The following is a 25069-nucleotide window of genomic DNA, read 5'->3' as shown; positions in this document are numbered from 1 at the left end:
AAAAGACTAAAAAGACTAAAAAGACTAAAAAGACTAAAAAGACTAAAAAGACTAAAAAGACTAAAAAGACTAAAAAGACTAAAAAGACTAAAAAGACTAAAAAGACTAAAAAGACTAAAAAGACTAAAAAGACTAAAAAGACTAAAAAGACTAAAAAGACTAAAAAGACTAAAAAGACTAAAAAGACTAAAAAGACTAAAAAGACTAAAAAGACTAAAAAGACTAAAAAGACTAAAAAGACTAAAAAGACTAAAAAGACTAAAAAGACTAAAAAGACTAAAAAGACTAAAAAGACTAAAAAGACTAAAAAGACTAAAAAGACTAAAAAGACTAAAAAGACTAAAAAGACTAAAAAGACTAAAAAGACTAAAAAGACTAAAAAGACTAAAAAGACTAAAAAGACTAAAAAGACTAAAAAGACTAAAAAGACTAAAAAGACTAAAAAGACTAAAAAGACTAAAAAGACTAAAAAGACTAAAAAGACTAAAAAGACTAAAAAGACTAAAAAGACTAAAAAGACTAAAAAGACTAAAAAGACTAAAAAGACTAAAAAGACTAAAAAGACTAAAAAGACTAAAAAGACTAAAAAGACTAAAAAGACTAAAAAGACTAAAAAGACTAAAAAGACTAAAAAGACTAAAAAGACTAAAAAGACTAAAAAGACTAAAAAGACTAAAAAGACTAAAAAGACTAAAAAGACTAAAAAGACTAAAAAGACTAAAAAGACTAAAAAGACTAAAAAGACTAAAAAGACTAAAAAGACTAAAAAGACTAAAAAGACTAAAAAGACTAAAAAGACTAAAAAGACTAAAAAGACTAAAAAGACTAAAAAGACTAAAAAGACTAAAAAGACTAAAAAGACTAAAAAGACTAGAAAGACTAAAAAGACTAAAAAGACTAAAAAGACTTAAAAGACTTAAAAGACTTAAAAGACTTAAAAGACTTAAAAGACAAAAAAGATAAAAATGACAAGAAAGACAAAAGAGACTAAAACGACAAGAAAAAAGACAAAGAAAGACTAAAAAGACAAAAAAGATCAAATAGACCAAAAAATCCAGAAAGATCAAAAAGACCAAAAATACCAAAAATACAAAAAAGTTTAAAAAGAACGAAAAGACCATAAAATCCAAAAAGATCAAAAAGACCAAAATGACCAAAAACACAAATAATACAAAAAAGTTTAAAAAGACAAAAAAGTTTTAAAAAAGCAAAAAAAAAAAGACAATAAAAATGTATAAAAAATGACAAATTAAAAACTTACTAAGAGACAATAAAATGCTATCTATCTTTTTGATCTTATTCTCTTTATTTGCATATTCTCCTGTAAATTTTTTTTTTCTCTTCAAAAAGTAATGATGTAGACTTAAGCAAACAAATGTAAACACACAAAACGAGTTTGGCTTTATTCCGTGAAAATTCTTAAAATATAATTCGTTTAATTGTTTTAAAACGTGGCACGGGTTAGCTTCATTTATTACGCTTAAGATTTTTGTCTAAAATACCCTTTCCAAAAATGACTCATCACAAACTTTGTCAATTCTTGGTAAATACTTTGTTTTGTAAAGTACTTTGTAATGGATCGATTTTTTTTTTCAGAGTCAGAAAATTTGATGTTGACTGTATGTCGCATAAATTAACCAGTTTCGCGTTTTCAGTGAAAGCACGAAATAAGATAAATAAGCTCACAGTGTATGCAAACGTCACAACAAACGCCGAAAACCGGCTGGCTGGAAGAAGAAGAGTAAAATGTCGGCTTGTTAGTTTTTTCTCCGTGTTTATCGCGAATATAATTCATCTTTAATCCCGTAAAAAGCCTCCGAACTCGCCTGAAAATGTCTGTGTCCGCTAATATAAGTGTGGAGGCACCGATTGAAAATCAAATCCAGGAGATCGCTTACGATGGCACCGAGATTTATCAACTGTACGTTTTTTTTTAGGTTGTTGGTTGATTTTTTTTGTAAACAAATTCTGATTTCAGACCTCCCACTCTCTCGGAGCACCTCGCCAAATGTGCGGCCAAAATAGACTTCAGCAAAACGGCCAACGATATCGACTTGGTGCAACAGTCCATAAAGAAGGAGGACGAGAAAAAGTCGGCGGAGGATGAATCGAAGGAATCGGCCGCCCATTTCCAGTCCAGCTTGTGGCCCTGGGATTCGGTGCGGAACAAGCTGAAGGAAGCATATACCGAGGTGTGCGTCCTGTCGGATGTGCTCTCGATTGCCAAGGAAAAGCGCTTCATGGTGCTGGATCCGATTCCGCAGGATCCACCGGAAGTGAAACCGATGGTACAGGTTTATGCTAGAAAGAAGGCGCTCGCTAGTGCCGCTAATATTTTGCTTACTGGAGCCGAGCGACTGAAGACAGCACACTCGGAACAGGGTGGAGGCGGCAATCGGAGCACCTCCGATTTCCACATTGAGTTGCTGAAGTTGAGACGGAACTGGAGGTACATTACAAGTCGATAGCTTTTTGGGTTTTTTTGAAACTAATGTTTATTTTCAGATTGAAAAAAGTTTCCAACACAATCATTGGCGATCTGAGCTACCGAACGGCTGGCTCGAGATTCATGCATCCGGGAATGTTCGAGGTGACGAAAGCCGAAGAGGAAGATAACAGTGAGGAAACTCCGGCAGCTGGAGTACCGGGTGCAGCAGTAGGTGCTGTTCCGGGACCAAAAACAAATTGCGCCCTCCGTGTTAACGTTCCGACTGAGCTGCAGGGAGTGGCCTTCATTAAGGTCATTACCAAAAAAGATGAAGGCGATTTATGCACAGCTACTTTCAACATGTTTGGGATGAAGCAACTTTGTCAACCGGCTAAGCCCACGTGGCAACAAACGTTGGAGTTTGCTCAAAATGTACTCTTCTGCAAGGAATTGTTCAATCAGTTGGCTAGAGAAGCTGTGCAGCTCCAAGCTCCGATTCCTCACGTCGTAGTTGGTAATCAAATCCGGGCGACTTTATTGCCGGGTATACAATTGATCATCTCCCTCTACCACTCTACATCGTCGGACACTAACAGTAGTCCCGAACAAATCAAGGATCACGATCACATTCTGGAACATTCGTTGCATCAATTGTTGCGTGAATTCCATCATAAAAACATCCACCATCCATTTCCACATCCAGCCAGTGCTCCCTTGGGACCAAGTAAAAAGCGAACCTTAGCTGGACCTTCCGCTTTCGATCGCTACGAGCTTCTCGAGATGACAAAATCGCAAACACTGCTCGAACAGATCATTGCTCAAGCGCAGCACATTTTCATTCGTCGTAGAGCAGAATATGTACTCGATACTCTAGCAAGGGATGTCAAGGATCCACTCATAACGTCCCACTGGAATGCCATGAACAGTCCAACGATGTCCTGCGTTAAGATCAACATCACTTCCCATGGCTACGATGCCAATCTCCGGACTTCTCTGGTTATCCACGTAAAAGAACGTTCGCTCAAGTGCATCTGCCGAGATGGGCGAATTATGCACATGTCTTACGAAATGCAGGAACTGCGGGATCTCATTTTGACCCAGATCAGCCAACATCAGATCGTGTGCTTGCAGAATCTGGCCAAATGTATGGCCTGGCAGATCTTATCCAACAGTAGCAACCTCGGAATAGGATCGGTAGAACCCTTGGGTAATGCCAATTCGTGCGTTCTGGCCTCGCCCAATTCGGATCGATTGATTGCCGTCCAGTGGCGCTGTGATCCACAGATTGCCGTCAAGGTGTACATTGCCCAGAGCCCGGGGAAAGATTTTTTCCCCGGCTCACTTGTTCAAGGAAGACACTGGGAGCATTTAGGTGGTCACTTCAAAGAGGTAGGTTGATGGAAGATGGACAAAATAAATTCAGTTGTCTAATCTAAACTTCACAATCATCTCAGGTGCGCTTCGACAAAATGGAAGGGAAAAACTTCCACAACAAAATGGAATTCCTGATGGCCAGCCTGATGAGCCAGTCCTAACAACGGCCACCGGTAGAGGGACGGCAGCACTTGTTCCTGGCGAATGATGAAGATGAGGGCGAAGTCGGATCGCGGAATGCCCACCACAACCCAGGAAATCCGGACCCCGAAAAATCGGACTCCGATCTGGGTTCGTTTGTATTGGATCTTGTTCTCTGAGGAGGTAATTTATTCTCTTTCCCCCATATCGTATCAATTTTATTACTCATTAGGTATTCCGGCTAATATAAGCAACATAAAATGGTACTTTATCCACAAAATTAGAAGGCAGGAATATTTCGGGATAGCAAAGAAAAGAAAGCCTTGGTTAAAAACTCTCAAAACAACAACTATCAACTGCTATATTTCTCATCGTACTCCAGCTCGAACAAAAGTTGTTGAATCTTTAACCGTGCCAGCTGGTTCTTTTTATTCGTCAGCCGACGAAGAATGGGGGCACAAGATAGGAGAAACCTTTCGTCCGCATCGTTGCATAGAGATTTACTGTTTCCGCTGTCTTGTGATTCACGAAAAGTGGTCATCTGGGAGCTGGAAGGAACACAATCTTCTTTAGGTTGTTCCACTGGTATATGTGGGGTCATCACTTGCTGGGGTTGTTGGATCGAGGACACAATCATCGATTGATTGACTATATTATTCGAAGTAACCGAAATCGAAGCAATCGGTTGCGTTTCTTGCTGCTCGAGATTAGAAGGCTGATTATCATTTTGGATGGTTGTTTGCGACATCGTTTCAATCATTTCTGTTTCGTTCATTGGTTCCGGACTCATGCGATCAGTTTCCGGCGGTTCCGAGATCAGTGAGTCCATTTCGATTTCCTCGACGTGAATTTCAGATCCGTCCACTTCGGATAGTGATTCGTCTTTCACGTTATCGTTGGGATCTTCTTCGGCAAACAGATGCTTCCCAGTAATAGATGGGCCGTAGGATTCGTGGATGTCAAGAATTGTGGAATCTAATCGTTCTTCGTAAATGAAGGAAGTGGTACTCGGGGTATGTTCCTCGATCTGCTGTTGTTGCTGATGTAGAGTCGTTAGTACGTGAACTGTCCCATCGATTTCTTCATCATTCTCCCCGTTGTCTTCTTCTTCGGTTTCCTCAATTCCTATAACAGTGCCTTCCGGTATCGTGTCTGGATCTTGTAGCTGAAAGCATTTTTTGGATTTAGGTATACTTTTAGGAGGTAAGGTGATTTAAACCGAAACTTACTATTTGGAAAACTTCCTTTCCGTCTTCCGTGACGTACGAAACCGTTATCGGTTCTCTTCGCTCGCCCTCGTAGATCTCCATATTGTCCTCTAGCTCCACATATTCGGTATCCTCGTCCAGATCGCTGAAATCCAAAGGTCGGATTCGTTTGCTTCTAGAATAAAGACTAACGAAACAATCGAGCTTTCATTAGTAAATCCAAAGATTAAGATGGTATAATATCTTACTTTTTCCCAATGTACGGCATCAGGAATTCCAGCAGCCGATAGTGGATCCAGCTCTTTCGTTCCTCTTCGTCCTTGTTCCGGACCACCTTCATGAAGGAATCCCGAAGACTTCGCCACCGCTTCTTGCATTCATTTTCCGACAGATTCACGGCCGCCGCCACCTCGGACCAAGCCTCGTGCCGGCCACTAAACCGTTTGTAGTCTTTGAGGTGCGTATTATAGAGTACCGGACGCTTCTTGATTTCGCTTACAAACACTTCCTCGTTGACCTTGATGAACTGTCGCTTGGCGCTGTTGTTGGTCCCAGAAGCGTTTGGTGACCCTTGCGAGTACTGCTTACTATTGGCGTAGGTCCTCAAGATCAGAGGCGGTGGCGAAGCCGATTTTGTCTGGTCGAAATCCAGCAGTTGTAAATCGGATGTTAGAGTGGTCGGGTTGGACGGCTTTATCGTCTGCCCTGTTTTGATGATTTGAAACATGGTCTTCGGCTAACCCACCGTGGCTGTGCGAACACCCGGATCAAAACAAAACAAGCACCAAATAATTTACGCTATCAGTGATAAAGCAAAACGCAAATTTTAATGTTTTTAGAAAGATCGCACGTTTGGTCCTTAAAAAATTTTAAAACTGCATCTGCTCTGCTAAACGCAAAATGACGGATGAATGCGGGTACAGCAATCGTTTGATTTTGCTAACCGCTGTCCAATACTTCACTTGTGAATTCATTTGGGATGAACTTTAACAAACATTAAAAAAGCAATTTTGGAATAAAAATAAATGATAAGAATTCAATAGGGGTGGTCGTTTAGCCTAATGGCGAACGTGTCTGGCTTATTAGCCAGAGGTCTAGGGATCGAATCCCGCCACCCTAAAATACAGGTTAAGGAAATTTTGTAAGTCTTCGGACGTAAAATGAAGACGAATACAACAAAATGAAACAATATTTGTTTGTTGAATCAATTGTTCTTTGGTAGAAAATTGCAAACTCTACGAACTACAAAAGATTGTAAACTCTACGGAGTATAAACCGCTGGTGAAATAGTCAGAACTAGACCATAATAGGAGCTAGTCGATAAGGCAGTTCCGAGTCAGTTTCACCCTTCTTTTGACAGATCTTATGGGGTTTTCTTAAGGAGAGAAAGAATAACTTTTCGCTTTCATCGCCCATTAAACATGGTTTCATTATATGACCTAAATTAAAGGAGGTGCTGGACATTTTTATTTAGTTTAAATTCAGCGGTAGGTTCAGAGATGTCTATTTTTTCATAATCCACGTTGATAAGATGAATGGGAACGCGAAACACTTGCCCTCCCTTCCGCAGAACAATCGCAACCGCAACATTCGATAGTGAAAGTATCACAATTTTCCATAATAAAAGTTGATACTTTCAATAGGGCATACCTAATCCGTTTGGTTAGGTAGTCAGTTAGTTAGTTTAGTTTTATAGAATTAAAACAAAAGAAAAGGGTGAGAAGTATTGCGATGTTAGGTGAAGGTTATGGTTTTCGCCTCCCCAATGCTCTAGTAAGTGTGTGTTTTGATGGAAATGTCATTAGATGGAAATGCTGTTGTTGAAGAATATCATATATCATATGGTAAGACGCTTCTTGCTTTGTTATTTAATTATTCACTTTTGGCAGATCTTTACATTTTTCGGTTAGGTTTGAAACTTATCTATGGAAGTAGATACTAGAATGTATTATTTTGAAGAACAACAATGAGTGGGTAGTCCAGACAAACGGTATATTTTAATAGAACTCGACCTAAGTAGACTTAGTATAGTTTGTCAGAGAGGCAGACCACAATGGGGCTTATTCTGCGAGGCGAGTGACGTGAAGTGACACAGTTTTTTAGAGTCACCGTATTCTAGCAGGCGAATGCCGTGACTTGAATGAACTTTGGGTGACTTGAATGAACCTTTTTTTACTGTCACCGTATTCTCAGAGGCGAATGGCGTGACTCAAGTCGGTGCTAAGTGACTTTTGAAGTCGTAACCTATTCCGCAGGTGACTTGGAAGAAATAAATTCGAAAATTTCTCAATATAACAAAATATTAATTATATTATTAACAAAACTTTAAAATAAATGTTTTTAGATAAAAAATGTTTTGAAAAAATACAACAAAGGTTTAAATCTTTAAAAACAACTTGCTTTTTATAAATCAAATTTTTGAGGTGATATTTTATGGATTTTAAAAATATGTTGTTTTAAAAAGGAATTCTTTTTGGATAATTTTGAAAAAAAAAAAATTTACAATCAATTCCATTTAACACAATTCTGTAAAAAAATAATCTGTAGTGTTCTCGAGCTCAAAGCTAAGTATATGGTGCCTATTTATTAAGAAGGCTTATATAATGGTGATAAAAAATATTTGATTTCTCAATTATTTTTTTTATAATAATACATGAAACAAAAAACAATGGAGAGAAGTTCAAATTTGAATTTAAATAAGCAACTGCTCAATTTAAGAGATAATTTAATAGAAGGGAAAAACACTTGTTGTCAATCGATTACTTTTGGCCGAGGCTGTGATATGTTTCGACCGTTTTCGGAGAAATCACCGCAACTGGTACCATCAGATCTCCGTCCTTGCAGCACAAGTGCCATCGGCTTTGGCTTTGTATGATATCCAACGTAGCAAACAACGTAGGCAAACATTGCGATCAAGAAGAAGGTGAAATCTGGATCCTCACAGAACAAATTTTTGAGCTGTCTATTTCGTATATCCTGTTCCACGCTGATACGGCTATCATTTTTTCGGGATGGTTGAACGGGTGTTTCTTGCCAAGATTTGACGCCCGGTAAATTTCTGCTATTGCTGATCGGTTCTTGTAGGCCCTCATCGACGCTAGTGGCGGTGTTTTATTTCTACAGTAAGCAAATGAAAAAAGTTTCCTGATAAATTTCGAAGACATTTCTATGGCGATTCTATCGCAGCGGTCTGGCATGATTACCAATACTTACCTTAATTTCGCTGGCAGCTAGTGAAAACGGCAGCACGTAGATGAAAAAAAATTGGCTGCAAATTTCAAAATTAGTACCAACTGTGAAGGACAAGGAACCAACAATTTACGCTAGAGGATTGGTTTTGTCGAGTTGTATTTGGTTGAATTTTTGACAGTTCGCTACGTTCATGTTGTTCATCGCGAGTGAATGCAGCAGCAGAAACCAACGCGACGCCATGGCAGGTGATGCAATGATTTCTTTAAAATATTGATTATTAACAAATTATAGTGAAAAGTAGATTTTTTTTAGATAAATAAATCATATTCCACTGCTTGAGTTCGACGCAAATACAAAAAATGACTAACCATATTTAGCAAAGTTAAATTCTTTTAACCAATTGTACAAAGTTTGCATTACCTGAGTATGTACGCACATTGGAAAAAAAATATTTCGGGTGAACTCCGATGAACAGTCAATGCATAAGGTTTACCTGATTTCTAAGGTACAACAATCCGTTTTTGAGCTATGTATTAGTAGCTCTAAAACTTTAGCGAGGGCCACTGTTATTAAAACATTGAAAGGAATAAATAAAATAAATTATAATGAAATTATCTACGAACCCTTTTACTTTTATGGTTTTTAATTCTTTAATTTGTTACTCAGAGTATATTAATGATCCACAAATTTAGCAATTTCCATCGGAATGGGAACCAAAAAATAACACAAACAAGCCTTAATTTAACGAAACTATTTAAAACAGTAACTGCCAGAGGGGTTTTCGTGCATAATTTTTATTCAATAATGTGATTGTAAAATGTGTAATAAAGGGCTTTGACAAAAGGAGCTCGAATATTAAACTTAACTTAGGTTTTGCACAAATAGAAAAATTTGTTGATAACAGCTGAAAATAGCTCAATTAGTAAAAACAATTCAATACAATCATAAAAAATGATCTCCTATTTAAATACATATAAAATTGCATTCATAATCTTCTTTTTCGAAAGTCCGGAAGTCTTTTTTCTATGAGGAATGTTGATCGAAACTTTTGATTCTGAGTATTAATTAGGAATATTAAGAATATTAAAACCTGAATCTGAAATATATGTAACTAAAATCTCAGTTTGAAATATAATCTAAGATATTCAAATCTAAATTATGAATCTAAAATTCGGTACTTTGAAACTTTAACTTTTTATCTGCAATATGTTATTATAAGGCAATTTATTTTGAATACTTTTTTTTATTTGATATAATGTCTTATTTAAATTAGAAAAATTGAATTGAACTTTTTTTATCTTTATTGCAAATAAAGATATAAATTTTGAGACCTGAATCTGAAATATTACAAAGTAAATCTAAAATTTCTGTTTGAAATATAAGTGCAAAAATAATATATATTTTGCAAATAATGCCAAACCATTCTGCCTATCTTTATCCTTATTTGATGTAAATTACAGATTTCAACATTTCTGTTACACGATTACACAAAAACTTTGCTAAAGTATACAGAAATCAAACAAGACAATTTGAATTCCACTTGGCGACTTACAGCATCTTTGATAAAGATTTGTTTGATTTATTTAAGTCCACATTTGGTTTAATTACATAAAAATTAAATACATTATTTTCAAACTCTTCATGAATGTGACGTCATCCAAGAAATTGAATATTACACTACCTGCTTTGAATGTTCCTTACATGTTTGACAGTTCGCATGGTGAACCCGATGAAACTGGTTCATTGCCTCTGGAACTTCAAAATGAACATCAAGCCACCGAGGCAATGAACTAGTCACCGTGAGTGAGTCGCCTCTCGGAATACCCCAACTAGAGTCATTTTTTTTTTTTTTTTTTAACAATTTCTTTATTTGAAACGGCTCATACCTTTAGGTTTTAAGGAGCCAAAATCGATTTTGTTTGTTTACAATTGTTTGCTTAGCTTAACACTTTGTGAGAGAAGAAAGGAAGATAGAAAGGGAAATATGAAAATAAAAAAGAATTATAGACGAAGATCGATAGCTTTTAGAAAAAGGTAGATTTCGAACATGTAGTCCAAGTCTAGCACAGCTAGTACATCTCTCACTGGAACATTACTAGAGTCATGTGACTACGACTAATGTGACTCCGAGTCACTTCATTCGCGTCGCAGAATAAGGCCCAATAAGTGATGAAGTTTTAGAAGAACAGCATTGTGCATTTCCTGTTCTGTTGATACTATATCAATCAAGCTATTGAAGGCAGATATATTATTAGTTTGAGCTAGGCTTTTTATTATATCTCGCGTGAGCTTTCATTACGTCGAATGAAACAAAGCTTCATTATAACATTATCTACCTATATGATTGATGAAACAATCAATTTAAACCCTTTTAATGCATAAAATTAAAGACTTTCAAAATGACGAATGAAACAAAACCGTGCTTGCCCATTTCAATGTTGCTTACGTCCCTTCTTCCAAACGGCGAATGTGCAGAGGAAGAAAAACCTAGCACATTCGCTATGGATTCCATGAGCAAACAGTGTATACAGGTAAAGGTAATCAGAATATCAACCTGGCAATATTATTTCAGATTCTTGTTTTCAGGCGTTCTTAAATCGATACTCAAGGCTTTCGAACGCTGTACAATAATGCAGCAAGGAAAAGAAACCGAACAGCAGCAAACCTAACAACTAACAGCAAACCTGATCGGCAGCAGCCTGCTGCTGTTAGTCACCCAATCACCCGATTCACACTTTTATTACTAATTCACAAATAAATTTACCGCTACACTCGATAACTCACTAACGGCGTGTTCGTAAATTGATTTTTTCTATCGAAGTGATTGTTTTATCGATGCTGGCGTTCGTAAATTCCAAACAAACGTATGCAAAAGCATATGGAAAGTGATTTGACATCTACCAAACAAATCAATCGACTGATGCATCACCCAAAAAAATCAATTTACGAACGCGCCGTAAGTTAACATTCACTATGCCAAAAACATTTGAAAATTTACCGATAATTGCCTCAGAAACATTTGGGCGTAAGTGCAAGTTGAACGAATCAAAGGACGAATGAGACAAATTTCCCCTCCAGCTGATCGGCAACAGAAAGCTGATCAGCAGCAGCGAGTTGGTTTGATCGATGTCGCACCCGATTCACACATTTCATTATGCATTTACTCACCAATTTACCGCTACACCACTTATTAAACAGCCACTACGCCGAGAAAATTGAAAATTTTCCATAGTATTTTCATCAGAAACATTTGGGCGTATGTGCAAGTTGAACGAATTAAAGGACGAAAGAAAAGAGACGAATGAAACAAATTTCCCCTCCAAACGACGAATGTGTTCAGACGTATGAACGATTTATGTTTGAATATGTCGTATGTTCCTATTATGATTAAAAAATAGCTCTAAAAATTGCAAAAAATTAAATTCATAATGTGGAATATCTGACACAATTAGTTTCCATGAATGTTGCGTATTTTTTGAAGGGTTATCGGCGAAGGAATAAAAATAGGATTTCAAAAACACTCTTCAAATTTCAGAAGCATTTTTCTCGGTTCGGTGTTTCTGTTTCATTCGACGTAATGAAAGCTCACGCGAGATATATTGATAGATGATATGAACTAATATCCTATTTTTCTTTTTCTCTTTTTGTATTTTTTTCTTTTCATGTAACCTTCTTTCTGATGGTGACGAATGAGCTTCGAGTTTGGAAAACTCGAACAACCTTTAAGCCATCTCCTAACAAAACAACATAGGACCCAGAAAATAGCTCCGCATGATGTGGTTGTCAGCCCAAAGATTTAACTAACAATCAACAGCTGTTGATGGTGTGCTGTAATTTGGTGAGATCTCTCCATTTTTTTTTATATTTTTAATATTTTGAATGCGCTCAACAACAGTAGTATGTAGAAGCTTGAGCAGTATGTAGAGGCCAGCCTCCAACTTGTTCTTCCTCCAACTGGTGTCATGAGGGGTTAGTTTATTATCTTGAACGGCATTCTGTCAATTTTAAGCCGAAGTGGATATAATGCAGTGCATGATGATCTACTAACGTCTTATGATCCCTTACATATTCTACGCCGCCTACTCTAAACTATAAATTTTCTTCTTCAAACTATCTCTAATTTCATCACAGAGAACTTTTCATTTCAAGCGTCAGCTCTCCGAGCTATTTGAACGCCTCAAAAAACAGTGAAGTAAACAGTGTAGCAAAAGGGATATCGGGATGAATGATTTTTAAATTAATAAAATCCTGTGAAAAAGAAAAATAAGTCAAACTAACAAATACAAAAAAACAAGAAAGGACAGAAAAAAACAAGAAAAACAAAAAAAAAATAGTAAAAGCGAACAAACAAGATGAATTCATGAAGTAACAAAAACAGACACATTAAACAAGACAACACGATAAAAAAACAAATTCATCCTGTTCACTAACCGTTTTTTGGTTACCCTAATTAATTGAAAGACGCAGAAAAGCCGAGGCAGATGAACTTATCGGGACTGTCAAATTTCGGCTGCTGGCTGATTCATCCGAGCCCCGAGCCATTGGCCTCGGTCGGGTTTCGGGTTGCCTTCGGTCGGTTTACGTTTATTCCGTTTCCATTCATCGATTGGAGCGGACGCTTAACGTTTTTACTCTCTGAACAGTTAACCCTACAAACAGTGGTGTGAATCATCAGCCAGACCAGCAGTGAATAGAAAATAGCCACCATCGACGCCATCTTTCTTCGCCAACGCCGCCGCCCGCTTGAAACGAAAAATTTTAAGATCGCCATCGACGGTAACCAATTTCTGCCAAAAAACATCAAAAATCAACCAAATAATTTCTACGTTTTCGATCAGAAACCGCTTTTACGACAAATCAATCCTTTTGAGTTCTTTTTTCCGTAGTAGTGAAACTTATTGATTTTTTAATTCTCTGCAACGAAACCCGTGCTTGTGCGTGCCTTGTTAAAATCATACGAAGAACGACGCCATATTGGAGATCCGTAAAGGGAAAACTGGATGTAGAAGCAAAATCTCCGAGTTCGTAAATGAAAAACAAATTCTAATCCAAATGCCAGATCGAAAACTCCGCCTGAGCTTTCACCGATTTTCTTCGCGACGATTCAAAAACGCACCATATGTGGAAATTTATGTAACTCGTCGATTTTCCATCACCCCCGGGTGATGATACCGATTCTTCGCTGGCGTCGTTTTCAGGCTTCTCCGAGCAAATTTGAAAAATGAAAATTCCGGACAAAAAAAACCGCTCTTCCAACTAGTGCCAAAATCTTCGTTTATTCTCGCAATCATCATCGGCTCTAAAAATACATTCTTCGATTTTCCTCCTGCAAATTCGTACTACGGATGAGTGACGAGAAACATGCACCGCCATCTTGGTTGGCATGCGATGAATGAAAAATCAATAACTGCGATGTGAGAAGCACTTAGAAGAAAAAAAAGCATTAAAACAAGACACGATCACGCAATACGAAATTCGATGCCTCGCGTGGATTTTCCATGCGATGATTTTTCTTTTTTCGTTTTTTTGAGCTCAAGATAGCTAATAAGAAATGCATGGAATTCGTTAGAATTTTCGTTTTGATTTCAACTTGCCACTAATATTACTTTTTGGTGTCCTTGTCTTGGAATAGTTACTTCCTGTATTTTCATCCTCTGCCCAAATGTGGGTGGAAAATCCATCAACTAAACTGCTGTATTATGCCGAAGTGACGTATGTGTCATATTTGGCCATTGTTTTCCTTTTTTCTTATTTTTAACTTTTCGGGACTTTCTCGAAATGTGATACTGTAAATATACAGATCACATTTCATGATAAGTCCCTGAGAAGGGAAAAAAAGTGAAAAACACTTATTGGCGAAAATTGAAAATGGCATATACGTCACTTCGGCATATGGCATAAATCATTCTATATAGTCCACACCTTTTCCTATTATTTTCGTCATCATCGTTCTATTCAATACCTTCGATGAATGTATCGTGCTTGATATTCCAAAACAAATGTGGCGTTTCAATGCTCTTTCCCTCGCCTTCGATTAATTACTTAGCCTGTAAAAAATGCTACGAAATTCATCATCTTTGCCAAACGAAAAAAAAACCATCATTGCGATTTTCCTACTAGCCTGCAATCAGTTCTAGAGCTGCATCTGCGCACCTAACATCATCTGAGTTCTGTGAACGAGAAAAAAAAAATTACAAGATGGCGACCACATCTGATTAGACAAGAACTTCCTGTTTCATATTCATCGTGCCAAAAACAAAATCCTCATCTCCGCTTTCTACTCCGACTCTCCGTATCTGTATAACAGCCTTCTACCTACCACCAAAGAAAAAAAACAATCCTACTCTTAAGTGCAGTTATACTCGTCATCTGTTTAGTTTCGATTACCACCTACAACCCTATTAGCGTGCCACCGTTTCTTCGACACAGAATGTTTTGTTTGATATAGCACACACATTTACCAAGAATTGATTACCAATCAAAAAAAAAATCTATAAACTACGACGCATGTGTTAACTGAAGCATCATTGCAAGCGCAAAGAGTAGCAAATCGAACTGTTAACTTCAAAATACCTACTTACTGTAACCACCTCCTCGCCCACACTTTGAGAGTGAAAGCATACGGATATGATGCTAACAGTAGAGACGATTTCAGTTACACATTCATCGAGCCTAAGTTCAACAACACCAACAACTTCCAAAAAAAAACCAATCCAACCATTGACAACTTTCTGAGTAACTTATTTCGCTACGAACCACTATTCTGATCAATTCCACAGTAATCGCAATCTACGTAAACAACTACGCTACGACGTCGTAACACGCTTCAACGGCATCGTCGACATCTACGCAAGCAAGGCACGCACACACTCTACGTCGGTCTACGTCCTCGTCGATTTGAATCAATCAGAATGAGCGAACAGAAGGGCACTCGCGTCTACGTTGGCAACCTCACCGATAAGGTCAAGAAGGAAGATCTCGAGGGAGAATTCACCAAGTACGGTAAATTGAACTCTGTTTGGGTAGCTTTCAATCCCCCAGGTTTTGCGTTCATTGAGTTCGAGGACAAGGATGAGGCCAAGTCGGCCTGCGACAGTCTGAATGGGCAGGACATCCTTGGCTCGAAGCTTCGCGTTGAGATCTCCAAGGGTCGTCGAAGCTCCCGTGGAGGACCCCGCGGATATCGTGGCCCACCGGGTCGTTCGGGCAGCGCCGGCGGCTTCCGGTCTAGTTCTCGGGGCGGATTCCGCGAAGGGGGCGGCTACCGCAACGGGGGTAGCGGCGGATTCCGTGGGGGAAGCCGCAGCGGAAGTCGTTTCGACAGCTACGGAAGCGGCCGCTCGTCCGGGGGCCCTGGTGGTTACAGCCGCGATTCGGGCCGCGATAGCTACGGCAGCAGCTTCAGTGGCGGATATGGCGGTGGTCGAAGCAGCGGCGGCGGTGGCGGAAGATTCCGATCACGATCACCGGTTGGTGCTCGCGGTAGATACTAAGCGACTTTGATGTTAGCATTTAAGCTCACTGAACAGCGTGGCGTCTTATCTTCTGGATTTAAAAAGAGATAACTAACGTGTCAGGAAGCAAGCTTAACAACACATTTGCACCGCTGTTCGAACACAAACTTATTTATTCAACTGGCAACGATTAAATGTTTGATTCACTCTACACTGTAGTAGAGCATATTTTGTCACTTTTCTCGCAGACAAACCTGCGAGGCAAATAGATTCCCCCCCACAACCAAGTTTTAGACACTAGTATGATTATTTGACAAATTCACATAAGTCACAATAAAGTGAAAAGTCTAGTTTTTTGGCGGTCAACACTTAAAACCTGTCAAGTCCTGTTTTATATGTGTTTTAATATATAAAATGGCTAGATTTAACATCTTGAAAAATGATCTATCCTGGGCCAGTAACATTCTACAAAAAAAAAATACCAGTACGAAATTTTGTTGTTAGATTAGCCCTAGGGCTGAATCTTGCAAAAAAACAAAACAAAACCTTAATGTGAACATATTGGAAAACAAAACAAGAACTACGCCAAATCAAACTTCAATTAAAACGGAAAACTATGTCCAAATTGCGGTGCAATATCTTCCAATCATAGGAAAACAGATTCGGAAGAAAAGCCAAGTAAAAAAAAGAAAATTAAAAAATAAAAACACATGATAGAGAGATTATCGATATAACGTGGATCCCTGGTTGGTTAATGAAATCCATGCTGCAGCAAAGCCCAAAAAACCGCTCAACCAAGGCATTAGCCGCCCTCGGGGTTCCGGATTGTGTTATCTAAATCCCGAGTGTGGTCTAGCAGCAGCGGCTAGCGGGGTTTCGGTAGCAGTAGACCTAACTTATTCTGATAACCATTTTATCTTAGTTATTTAAAAAAAAAGAATTTGAAAAATATAATAAAGAAATTATTTCACTCAATTTCAGCATTTATGGTTTCGAAAGAAATGTCCCTAGTTTGTTGAAGATATTTTATAATAGGACCTAAAAATGTAAAAATCTGTTATTTTAAAGATCTGTTTCGAAACGTTCAATAGGGAGGATTTCTGAATTGAATGATTAATAAATCGGAAACAACTATATTAAATTATACAATCTTATTAGATTTGAGATGCCTTAAGTTTGCGTTGATAGGGAGTTCGATTTTGTTTAAAATAGTTCCCCATAGTTAATTTTTTTTCGAGTTAGGTTCCAAGCTACATTTGAGCTATAGTGTATTCGGTTCTCAAAATGTGAATAGCGTAAGCTTAATTGGAAATTACAAGAAGTACATTAAATTTCGGCGTTAAATCATAGCAATGAGAGAACGTTTTTAAAACTCAAATTCGAGAGCCCTGAGGTTTTAATAAAATTAAGTGATCACTTGTCTCGGTGGCTATGTAATACTTCGGTACCTGTCGTACAGATGGCGCGCTCGTCGATAAAATGAATCGAATTCCGATTTTTGCGTTGGATTGTTATACAAATCCTAAGTAAATTTTAATTTATGAACAAAGAAAACAGTTTTCAACTCTGAAATATTAATCTCCTTTCGGTAGAAGACTCATAATTTCTTATTCTGAATTTTGAGTCTCGGTTTTAGCTCTTTGATTAGAAACACAGTTTAAAATCTTTCAAAGATTAAATCTGAAAATTGAATGGGTCCAGAACTTGAACTATGCATCTCTTTTCGGAATTCTTAAATGCAAATACTAACTAACTATGGATGCTGGATTTGAATTCGTTTTGCTCAACCTGCACTTTTTTTTCTGGGATTTTTACCCTGTTGGATGATTCATCCCTAAAAACCTGCACTTTGATTCGAATCCTTCATTTTAAATTCGGAATCTTGAATCGGAATTTTGATAATCACGCGGCATGTGAAATTAAACTTACCTTCTGAAAATCTCCTACACTTTACAACGAATATCGATGCATGTACTATTTATTGATTGTTCTTTTAAATCAGGCTGATTTTATGCCAGCATTTTTTTTTGCGCCTGTGCGTATGTAACACGTGGATTTTGCAACCCCTATTTGAACGTTCTGAATCTTATTGCATTTGTTCACTAGTTTCTGTTTTGACGTTTGGAATCTTTGGAATAGAGGTAGAATACTAAGCAAAACAAATTGAATTCTGAATCGCAATTCCGAGCCTAAAACTTGTATTTTGTAAATGTGAAACTTGAATTGCGTATAATGTTCATAGAAAAAATAGTACAACACACCTCAACGGATTGCCAAGGATACAAGGAGGCTCGACATGAACGTAATATTAGGGAAACAGTTTATGAGATTTTAAAATGCTTAAAGAAATTTCATATTCCTAAAGCTCTGTAAAAAGCAATTTTACAAGACACGATTGCAACAAAGGTGGGGAAGTGTCTCTCTCAAGAAAAAAAAATCTACTTCGCTTCAAACTTTGCCACAACTCAAAGTCCAACAGACCTCACAAACTAGTTTGATGATTATCACTTGCGAACAAGTAGGTACACACCAGTTACCCAGTGGTTTGTTTACACTAAAATGAGAGCAACAGGTTGAGCATATTTCAAATAAAAAAAAAAAACAACGATTTGATACGTTTTTACGTGTTCGCCATTTCGTCATCAATCATCTGCATTCAGTACATTCATTGGATAGGTATGCATGATGCGATGATCTTGGTATTGGAAAATTATACATTGGAGTCATTACTACTGTTAACATCTACTTTAAGACCTTATAAAAATAAACATTCAAACTTTTCTTCAACATTAGGCGAAGACATGTTTCACGAGGAGCCTTGAATCAAAATATATCCAACTGAATCTTACAATCAATGCTCGAAAATGTGCTAGCTAACATAACACTTTTTTCCTCTTAGCACTAGAGTATTCTTTGGGCTCAGTTAAGAACTCAACTGCCAAATACCTGAGACGTGATGGCCGAACCCGGTTTAACCACTTTTCAACAAACGACCCCCGAGATCTGTGAGAGAAGGGCCATCTGGCTGACTTAACTTGCGGAAGAGAAGCCCCATCAATGGATACAAATACTTTCGCAGATGACGACCGGGGGTCTTCTACACTGTACACTTCAGAACTATAGTTAGCTGGCTCTCTCAGGTTGGCCAAGCTAACCTGGCTAGCTGAACTCACCTACACTTCGGTTGCTTCATTTTCTACCTTTTCGATGGAAAGAAGATAAGTGACTCAGTTATCAGTAAAGTTCTAAACCTTGCTTTTTGATTAAGGAGACTGAATGCTTCTCCATTGACTTTTTTAAATCTAAATGATTATCAAGTGCCATGAAGAATTCGAGCAACTAAGCCTTAACAAATTGCATAAATCTATATAATTATTTTTACACGATTTTTCAAGATGAAAATATGCGGCGCGCCTTTATTTATGCAACCAAATATTCCATCGATTATTGCTCAACTGAAATTAAATTGATAGTTATTTGAATTGACAAATATAAACTTAAACATTATATAGTCAAGAATTGATGTACCTTTATTCTAATAGTTAATTTAGTACATTAATCAAAAACTGTGTACATTTTTCATTATTGTGCGGCGTAGAAGCTTTCAAAACTGATCTAAATAAAATATATAATCGAATGCGAGAGCAATTTGAGAAATCCACCAGATTTTGCGAGCATAATAATGTCAAGAAATATGTAAATTGATTAAAAGAGTCATAAAGTTATCTAAATTTTATTGGTTTTTCGTGGTTTACAAATATGTATTGAAAAAAAAAAAAATAATTTTAACGTTTGAATGTATGCATCACCTTATGCTTTTTTCGCAAAAATAATATACAGTAGGGGAGAATAGAGATACTTGATCCCTTTTCTTTATTTTCATCATATCTTTTTGTAAGTTCAATTTATATATGCTTCAAAAGTTAGATTGATACATGAACCCGTAGATGAGCTATGAGCGATTCCTTGGGACTAAAAAAAAATGTGATATTTTGAAAGGTCAAGGAGATTTGATTCTTTTTAAAAGGAGACTTGATCCTTTAATCAGTGTGCCCTTAGCTTTAGCAAAAATCATGCAAAATCTAAAGATAAAAGTTCCATTGACTTTTTTGGCCATATAAGTTTCTATTTCACAGAGAAGAAGGCCGATGTGATCTAGCGGATTGGCTGGCGCGACTCTGGTTTTGGTATGCCAGGCGTACTGGGTTCGATTCCCGGTATCGACAAGAAAACTTTTTGGTTCAAATCCCATTAGTGGCCGACAGGTAAGATGTGTTTCCTCATATAACTGACTATATATAAAAGAATGTTCAATCAGTTGCCAACTGGCCAGGTATAGACAGGGATGCCGGAATACCTGTAAGTAAACTAGCCCACCTGATTGACTCGTTCTTCCAAAATAAACCTACATCAACACAATACATTCATCTATAACAGTTCATACGAAGCCATGGGGTCCGGGTATGGTGTACGCGTTGCATTGGAGATTTGTCGAATTTAATAATCTAAAGAATGCATGTGAGCACATACTTAGGCAGAAACTGCGGTGAATCCATGCACCCATGGTGGATATCAACATACATACATACATACATATAAGTTTTTATTTCACAGAGTGTCAGACAAAAAGAATTCTAAAAGTTTGTGTTCTACCCTTTATTCATAGCATACTTATAGGTACTAGGAAGTTCATATCAGTCTTCCGAAAATCAATCAAAACAAACACTCAGGATGCGTTTCCTGTTGGAAACATTCAGATTGTATAATGGGATAGCGCCTCTCGCAACTGCTTCGCCTGGCTGGTATGCAATCTCGATCAGCGCTCCTATCAGCTATGCAAACCGAGTCGCATCATTCAGAATCATCGGTTTAGCAAACATCGCATATCGGAGATGAGTGAGATACAAACTGATCCATTCTGAATGTAGCTCACTCAGTATCTGCCTGAATTATATGAAATTCAAAATTATTTTTTGCAGGACGAGAAAAATCAAACAGTTGTGCGGGACACCATAAATTCTCAGTAGTTTTAACGTGACGGACGACAGTTTAATAAGAGAACTTGTAAAATTTGAAAAACATGGCGAAAGTGAACATCTTTCCCTCACAAACACAACTTCAATTTGATTTTGATCATACTGATGTTAAAAAACGTTATAACAACAAATAAATTTATTAATTTGCTATATATCAAATCAAACAAAATACGCTAATGATCGGCTTCATGTATCACTTACTCACTGCCTGATCCATTCACTCCTGATCGAAGACCAACAAGATTCGCCATATGCATTGCGCATTGGTGAGATTCCAATTTGATGATGGTGCTGCACTGTTTTGACAGCAAGCATCGTACGAGGTGATCTGTATTTTAGCGATGAATTGAACGATCGATGATCGGGTAGGTCCAGTAGCAATCAATAACGAAACCCGACCGTTGTACGTTCAGGTGCGAAGTGCAATCAGAAACATTCATTGAAAATGAGTGATATTCGGAACACTGGTTCATATCATGCTACAAAGATTGACATACTCATTTGTTACATTTTGTTCACATTTTGTTAGATTTTTCAAAGTGCACTAACTAAAAAAAATAAAATTTTTATTTTTTTTTAAGATAACAGGTTTGTTGTTTTATTCTATTTGGCAAATTTTTCTAGAACATTTGATCTCTGTAAGACAAACGAGTTACAAGATGTAGCTATGGAATCAAGTATCCTCATTTTCCCCCATTTAGTGTTTAGAATAGAATGAAATTGAGCGCAGCAGCAAACATCCTTACAACTTCGGCAAAGTATATTCGGAAAATCGAAATTTTAATTTTGTTATCAATGACTTGAAAATGCATTAAACGTCGAAATCTGATGTTATCTCGAAAAAAAATTTGGCTAAAAATCGACTTTCTGGAATCGGATGGTTTTCCGAAAAAACGGCAAAGTCCTACACACTTAATCTTTTCTCCTGTGATCGGAACAATTTCGTTCTGTATTTTCAACAGCTGAAATAACAGGACGATTTCAGGACAGAAAAACCTCTCAGGAAAACAACTGTCAAACTCACCTGTAGGATCAAAACGGTTTTCTCCTGTAATTTGCAGGAGTTTTGAATTATTCCTGTGGGCTCGAAACGTGTTCCTCCTGTGGTTTGTAGTGAATTTTTCTTTCGTTTCCCCCTGGTTTTAAAATCTTTTAATTTTCCCACAAAAACAAAAAACACAATGATTGTTTCAACTATTTAAATTTATTTTTCACATCTAACTTTTTTTTTATTTGCACTACATATTTGGTTAGGTGGTATTTTCACTATCGCACACAAGACTGTCAATCTGAAAAACAAAAAGAAAAGATTTTTATTATTTCACTAAAACGCCGCATAGCAGCGAAACTTACCTATGCGCCGTGAGATCCATGCAGGTGTTCTAATCCTTGTGATCCGGTCCATGCCAACAAACGAGTCAAAAAATCTTGCACCAGGATATACCAACTAGTCAACGAAATCATCTCTATTTCTCATCAACAGCAACGAACGGATACCGCAAGTAAAAATGGCAAACTGAACTCTTTCGCGGGTTTTTCGCGGGAAATTCGGGTTTTTTTTCTAATAGGATAGAAAGAGATGGGAAAATTGACACAAAATGTGTCTACAGCGATTTAGGAGAACGCTGTTCTGAATTCACGGGTTTGGTTAGAGTTCCTGTACTCTCGTATCAAGTTTGTCTCGGATTTCAGGAGAGATGAGATGTCCCGCGATTCGGATGAGTTCTCATTCGAAATTCGTTCAAATTGAGCAGTGTTCCTGTGATACGGAGAATCATGGTCCCGAGCGGGATAAATGCAATCTTAGTGTGTAGAAAGTAGATATTTGCTCAATTTTTTTTCGAGATAACACCAGATCTCGACGTTCCATGCATTTTCCAGTAATAAAAATAAGATTTTTTCCGATTTTCTTTGGTTTCCCCTAAACTGACTTTTGAGGATAAATTAACCTAAATTTTCAACGCTTTGAGGCACCTCTAAATTAAGTCCGATTGAGCTGAAAAAGCGGAGTTAAGTTTTTTTGGGCCAAACTATAAAATGTATATGGTTGGTTTTCAACATTCGATCATAGAATTTTCCCCATACATTCATTGCCATCCTAATATACTGCCGTTCCAAGCATGATTGTCCCATGTGGAAAAACGTGCAAACGAGAAAAAAGCGATTGAAATATCAGCTATATTTCCAATTTTTCTCTCAAACTAAAAATTCTCCGACAGGTTTTTCTTAGTGAACAGTTCAAGTTAATCATTTTACAATGTTTTCTGCCAAAATAATACATTTTCTACAAAAAAAAAACAGCAAATTAAAGCCAAAAAAGCTCCGTGTTTATTTTTTTCCCAAAAACTCATGCTAAACCGTAATTTGAGAAATACGTTCCTGTTTGTATAGTTGAGTATGGATCCTGTAAATAGTGCCTACCGAAAAGTGTTTAGTGAAAATTTCTCTGAATAAAACACTCAAGGCTTCTTGCTCCTCCTCTGCCCTCTATTTAAGTGTTATTTTCAGTGAATAACATTAAATTCAACAGTTTGAACTCATCTTAAGACAATTTTTTGATAAAATTTGCATTTTTCATAGAATTTTCTCTAGTGTGACTGGAGAGGGTGGACTGTATCACGGGGGGTGGCATAAAAGACAACCACTGGTTGCCCGCTCCCCTTGTGGGATTAGGCCTCGACTTGACAACCCCTGTGGTTGCCAAACCAGTGGAGGCAGGTCGGTAGACAGGCTGCCTGGAATGCCAAACTAATCGGTGGTTGCCACAGTAAACAAACTCTTTCGTAGTGGCTCTGAAAAGAGCCCTCTGGGGTGTGGCAACAGAGAACCGGAAGCAAGGAACTGGAGCAGCGAGCACGAAGAAAAACACTTTCACTAGCACTTCATATTTCTCTATTTACTTTACTTTCATTTATTAACACTAGAACTTTCTCGAACACTCCTTATGAGCGATCACCGTTTCAGGCTGATGTCATGCTGAAGCAACTAGCAACGCGACCTACAACGCAACGTTCACACGACTAACCAGCTCTCATTTGATCTCCATGGAAATCGCGCAGACCTGTCATACTGGTCGCTTTAAGTAGCGCGACCAATCTGATGCCAATGTGTTTAGTAGCGCGACTAGTAGGAAATCCAATAGGAACATTGTTTTTTCTCGATTTGAAGCAGTGATTCCGGGTTTTAAGCACAATATTACGAAGATCTGTCCGAACTTGTGATAATAAACTAAAAACTATCCTAATCGGCGAGAAAATTTTCATGAATTCTTAGTTCCGGCAAAAAAACAAGGAATTTTGTCGGTTCAAATTTCGGCATTCTTGCAATCCGGGTCGTGATTTGATGAGTTTTTGATGGCTCCGGAAAGAAAGGAGACGATTCAAAGCATTATCAGATGTAGAGAAGTGATGATTTGTAGGGAATTTCAAAGTGACAGGTCGCGCCAGCATGACATACCAATGCAATGCAACGCAATCTTATTGGAACGTTGCGTTGCGTTGCGTTGCTAGTTGTTTCAGCATGACATCAGCCTCACTCTCCCGACGCAATCGGCTCCGTCCGAGCACGACGACGATGATTCGAGCAGCCCGTTTCTGTTGGCTGCTGTTTGCTCTCCGGCTGGTTCTCTCTCGCTGCTCTCTCGGGTTGCTCTTGTGTTGGCGGTTGAAAATTAACTAAACTTGCGCGACCAACGGGACCGCGCTTTTTATAATCTCGGCTCCTCGCGCGCTGCTCGCTGATTGGCTGATATTGTTTCTCCCCGCTCTCTTTCTTCGCGTCGCGTCCTTACTTCAGACCGCTCTGCGGACTGAACAGTGACATTCTTGCGTAGAACTACCAACATAGAGACAACCTCCTTGATGAAAATTTCGTATAAGTTCAGAACAAAGTATACTTGTTTGTGTTTTTATTCGACAGTTAACACTAAAAGAGACCGTTTTCAGCAAAAAAGTGAAAATGACCCAAAAGTCACATGGGACAGTCTTGCTTAGAACGGCAGTATAGGTATTTGAAAATTGCTTCTTCAAAATCTGAGTAAATATGTATTGAATTTTGTAAAATTCAATACATATTTACTGAATTTACAACTTCTGATTCACAAGTTGATTAACTGGAATTAAAATTAATTGGAAGGAAAAGACAGTCATTAACCCTCATCTGCTCTTGAGTGTCAATATGACATTATTGGAAGTTTGGCGGCTTTTTAATAAAGAAATAATAAAGAATTAAAAAAAA

At 37.7% G+C, this 25069-nt stretch overlaps 3 protein-coding genes across 3 annotated transcripts; 2 read left to right on the top strand and 1 right to left on the bottom strand.

Annotated features, from left to right (window-relative positions):
• Positions 1 to 1722: 1722 nt before the first annotated feature.
• LOC129745132 (mediator of RNA polymerase II transcription subunit 17) lies at positions 1723 to 4223 on the top strand. Its single transcript, XM_055738030.1, has 4 exons — positions 1723 to 1921; positions 1979 to 2449; positions 2506 to 3817; positions 3883 to 4223. The coding sequence occupies exons 1-4, from the start codon at positions 1833 to 1835 to the stop codon at positions 3961 to 3963; spliced, it is 1953 nt and encodes a 650-aa protein (XP_055594005.1). The 5' UTR covers positions 1723 to 1832; the 3' UTR covers positions 3964 to 4223.
• On the bottom strand, positions 3810 to 6034 carry LOC129745133 (uncharacterized). The gene is made up of 3 exons (XM_055738031.1): positions 5400 to 6034; positions 5173 to 5338; positions 3810 to 5108 (listed from the first exon to the last, which is right to left on the bottom strand). The coding sequence occupies exons 1-3, from the start codon at positions 5876 to 5878 to the stop codon at positions 4296 to 4298; spliced, it is 1458 nt and encodes a 485-aa protein (XP_055594006.1). The 5' UTR covers positions 5879 to 6034; the 3' UTR covers positions 3810 to 4295.
• A 6896-nt stretch (positions 6035 to 12930) lies between these two features.
• Positions 12931 to 16772, top strand: LOC129747099 (RNA-binding protein Rsf1-like). Its single transcript, XM_055741121.1, has 2 exons — positions 12931 to 13119; positions 15123 to 16772. Exon 2 carries the CDS (start codon positions 15255 to 15257, stop codon positions 15834 to 15836), a length of 582 nt encoding a protein of 193 aa, XP_055597096.1. The 5' UTR covers positions 12931 to 13119; positions 15123 to 15254; the 3' UTR covers positions 15837 to 16772.
• Positions 16773 to 25069: the final 8297 nt, after the last annotated feature.

This window comes from Uranotaenia lowii, chromosome 2 (genome assembly GCF_029784155.1).
Source record: "Uranotaenia lowii strain MFRU-FL chromosome 2, ASM2978415v1, whole genome shotgun sequence".
NCBI classification, from domain to species: domain Eukaryota; kingdom Metazoa; phylum Arthropoda; class Insecta; order Diptera; family Culicidae; genus Uranotaenia; species Uranotaenia lowii.
Note: the sequence above shows the minus strand (reverse complement) of the source record. Positions and strands in the feature narration are given on the sequence as shown.

Excerpts from the sequence above, each read along its gene's own strand:
- LOC129745132 (XM_055738030.1), top strand. The coding sequence starts at position 1,833 with ATGTCTGTGTCCGCTAATATAAGTGTGGAGGCACCGATTGAAAATCAA. Across the intron at positions 1,922-1,978 it reads GGCACCGAGATTTATCAACT|ACCTCCCACTCTCTCGGAGC; the intron begins GTACGTTTTTTT and ends TTCTGATTTCAG. Across the intron at positions 2,450-2,505 it reads AAGTTGAGACGGAACTGGAG|ATTGAAAAAAGTTTCCAACA; the intron begins GTACATTACAAG and ends GTTTATTTTCAG.
- LOC129745133 (XM_055738031.1), bottom strand. The coding sequence starts at position 5,878 with ATGTTTCAAATCATCAAAACAGGGCAGACGATAAAGCCGTCCAACCCG. Across the intron at positions 5,339-5,399 it reads ATGCCGTACATTGGGAAAAA|TCTTTATTCTAGAAGCAAAC; the intron begins GTAAGATATTAT and ends TTGTTTCGTTAG. Across the intron at positions 5,109-5,172 it reads GAAAGGAAGTTTTCCAAATA|CTACAAGATCCAGACACGAT; the intron begins GTAAGTTTCGGT and ends AAATGCTTTCAG.
- LOC129747099 (XM_055741121.1), top strand. The coding sequence starts at position 15,255 with ATGAGCGAACAGAAGGGCACTCGCGTCTACGTTGGCAACCTCACCGAT.